General features: G+C 38.4%; 1 protein-coding gene across 1 annotated transcript in view; it reads right to left on the bottom strand.

Annotated features, from left to right (window-relative positions):
- EPB41L5 (erythrocyte membrane protein band 4.1 like 5) overlaps positions 1 to 3,454 on the bottom strand; it is a 90,770-nt gene that overhangs the window by 18,244 nt on the left and 69,072 nt on the right. The window contains exons 10-11 of the mRNA XM_023724687.1: positions 2,086 to 2,255; positions 793 to 906 (exon numbers count right to left, since the gene is read on the bottom strand). Coding sequence (XP_023580455.1) covers positions 793 to 906; positions 2,086 to 2,255 — 284 coding nt within the window. The remainder of the gene's footprint in view (positions 1 to 792; positions 907 to 2,085; positions 2,256 to 3,454) is intronic.

Genomic DNA, 3,454 nt, shown 5'->3' with positions numbered 1-3,454 from the left:
GGCTCCATTCTGCACACATGGGGTCACTATGAGTCAAAATCGACTCAATGGGAACTAACAACTACATTATTTCATTTATAGCCATATGGACTATATGTCAAACACTAAAGGCAAAAGGAACACCAGACTGAAAAATAAACCAGTTTTTTAAAACATCAGGACTGCCAAATATCAAATCATGGTGGCTGTTTTTGGATAAGTGGTGGTGATCTTGACATTGAACATACTCAAACTTCAATCTGTATTTTAATGCACACTCAGATTCAAAACCAAACGTAACAAGTTTAATTTGTCAAAGTTAATCATGCTTTTTCTTACATAACTAAAGTAACTTAAACAGCAAGTAACATTTATGAATTGGCAAATTCCTATGTATGATATATACTGAAAATTAAATTAAAAACCATATTAACAAAATCCTTATTATAAATCCAATATGAAGTAATTTTTACTTAAAATTCATTCATCAAATGCCAGTGTTTTTTTAAAGATCTGAAAGGGGTTTAAGAGCTATTTTATTATGAATAGGATCTGTCAGTGAACAAAGGGAAGTAAAATGTTCTACAGAAGAACTGAAAAAGTTAATACAAACAAAACTGGACACAATCTCTGGATTGGCATTAACAGAAAGCTAAAACTCAGTTAAAACATAGGCAATGTTTCCTTTATCTTATGAAATTATGCCAGAACCAAATTTAATATATGAATACTTGAATTCACTGAAATAGACTTAAGAATATTCAAACACCTGCCTAAGAGTCAAGGAAGAAGAAGTCTTTGAGATACGGTTACACTTCACCTTTCATTTGTAGAGTTCTTCGAGAATATCGTTTGCTGGGCCTTCTTTCAAAGGTTGCTGATCTTCTTGCTTTATTGGTTTTTGTGGTCTGATACTCAGTTTTCCCACTAAAATAAAGCGGGCATATTAACAGGTAAAAGCTATGTAAGGCTACAATAATCAGACAGACATAAATAAGAGAAAGTCAATATTCAGGTTCTCCTTAAAAGCATCGTCCTGTACTTCATGCTGAAGGAACTATGAATAATAGTCCTGATGTCTCTTTACCAGATCAGTCTTTCACTGTTTGGGCTGGTGTGAAATATGCAGCACAGGTTACACTGACTTTCCTTAAGGAGACATCCACATCGCCTGCGAACACAGTAATAATTCTGGAACATCTGGGCTTTGATGGAACTCTCCTCCCCACCCACAGTCCTCACCTCGATGAGAGCAACTGAAACAAGATTCTTCATTACTGTTTCTAATTCTGATATACTTTTTGGAATAATTTTCCAGGAATATTTTTTAAAACTGTTTTCCCTTTCCTCCTGATTTCCATTTAAAGTTTAAGGAAAACGTTTTCTCATTTTTAATACAGGTGAAATAGAAGCTTCCTTAAATGAATTCTACACAATCAATTCCTTCTGTAAACCACTGACCGACCCCCATGGCATGCTGAAAACTCACAGCAATAATCCACTCTCCAGTAAACCAGAACATTTCTAATTCATGGCCGACAAACTAGGACTCTGTAGGAATAATGCAACTTCAGGTTTACGAAGGATGACAAACGTTACACAGATCAACTTTCCACAAAATGCAGACTATCCTTTTTCCAGTGGTTAAGAGCTTGGCTGCTAACCAAAAAATCGGCAGTTCAAATCTACCAGGCACTCCTTGGAAACACTATGGGGCAGTTCTACTCTGTTCTATAGGGTCACTATGAGTCGGAATCCACTCAACAGCAACGGGTTTGGTTTTTGGTTATACAGTATCTGGCTGTTAGATGGAGAAACCCTGGAACTTTTGTATGGATTTAAGCAGGGGGCTGGCTAATATATAAACTAAATGTCAAAAGGGAGATAAAATCCATCATACCATTACCATGTTTTCCTGTGCATTCAGGAAATTACAACCAATAACATAATACCACACCTTTTCCTTTCTATTTCTGGCCAACGGAAGTCTTTAGCAAACCGCTTTATTTCTCCATGCCTTAGTTTCCACGTGTGTAAAAGGAGGAGGTGAGCTACCTTTTTTACCTTTGTAAGAGAAAGTTATAGCAAACAGTTGTTAAAATTAACCTGTATCTAAATCGTGATCCTAATCGAATGAATCCTGATCGATGAGAATTCTTTTGGACTGGGCCTCGGAGGCGGAAGAAGGCATGATGTTCCACGGCACATTTCCATAAGTGTTTGCATGCTTTTGGGTGTTCCAGTCTAAAGACAAATGTATGCTCCTGTTCTTTGCCCTGAAAGAGAAAAGGATGTAAAGAAAGGTAATTATGAGGTCAAACAGTCCCACCCCTATTCCCAAAGTCACTGCCGTCAATTCCGACTCATAGCGACCCTATAGGACAGAGTAGAACTACCCTGTAGGGTTTCTAAGGCTGTAAATCTTTACAGAAGTAGACTGCCACATCTTTCTCCCACAAAGTAGCTGGTGGGTTCAAACCGCTGACCCTTATGTTAACAGCCTGAGCGCTTAAACCACTGCGGCACTAGGGCTCCCTCACCCCTCATTATTGAGCTACAAATACAACCAAAGCAATACCAAGAATAGGATAATAAAGCATCCGGTTTACTCCCTGAAATTCAGACCCTCTTTATAGCTACCTTTATAAAAATGCAGAGGTGAAACCAAGTAGCCAATTTTCTCAGACAATATAAAATTATTCCAAAGGGTTTACCTTCTACTTACATGATCTCATTTCTCAAAGAGACGTAAAATGAGGTCTCATCTGTCATTATCTGGGATAACTGTGTAATTATACTTTAAAAGATAGTGTAAGATCTGGCAATATTTATTAACAGTTTTAAAAATGTTAACACTCTTTATTATAGTAACAGTAATCACACACACAGAAATCTAATCTAACACTAACAATCAGCGTACTTTTCTAAGGATTTCACATGAATCGCTCCAAAAACAGTAGACACAATCATCAGCCTCATTTCAAAGTAAAGGGAAGTAGGACTTAGAGAGATTCAGCAACTTGCCCACGGTCACAAACCTGGTAAGAAGGAAACCAGAATTTGTACCTGACCAGTCTGGCTCCAGAGCCCTGGGGGCACAGTGGTTAAGAGCTATGGCTGCTAACCAAAACGCAGGGAGTTCAAATCCACCAGCTGCACCTTGGAAACCCTATGGGACAGTTCTACTCTGTCCTATAGGGTCACTATGAGTTGGAATCGACTCGACAGCCATGAGTCAGTCTGGCTCCAGAGCCCACATTTGTAACAATTAAGTTACACTGCCCTTGCATGACTGCCAGCCTTTGGTTAGCAGCCAAGCTCTAATCACTGCATCACCAGGGCTCCAACAAAGGCAAGAGGTTAAGATTTAAAACACATATTTTGGGGGGAATATAATTTAATCCATAAGAATATCCTTCTCCAGGGACTGGTCCCTCCTGACAACCTGTCCAAAGTACATGAGAAAAAGTCTCAC

Source organism: Trichechus manatus, unplaced genomic scaffold (assembly GCF_000243295.1).
Source record: "Trichechus manatus latirostris isolate Lorelei unplaced genomic scaffold, TriManLat1.0 scaffold00255, whole genome shotgun sequence".
Classification (NCBI taxonomy): domain Eukaryota; kingdom Metazoa; phylum Chordata; class Mammalia; order Sirenia; family Trichechidae; genus Trichechus; species Trichechus manatus.
Note: the sequence above shows the minus strand (reverse complement) of the source record. Positions and strands in the feature narration are given on the sequence as shown.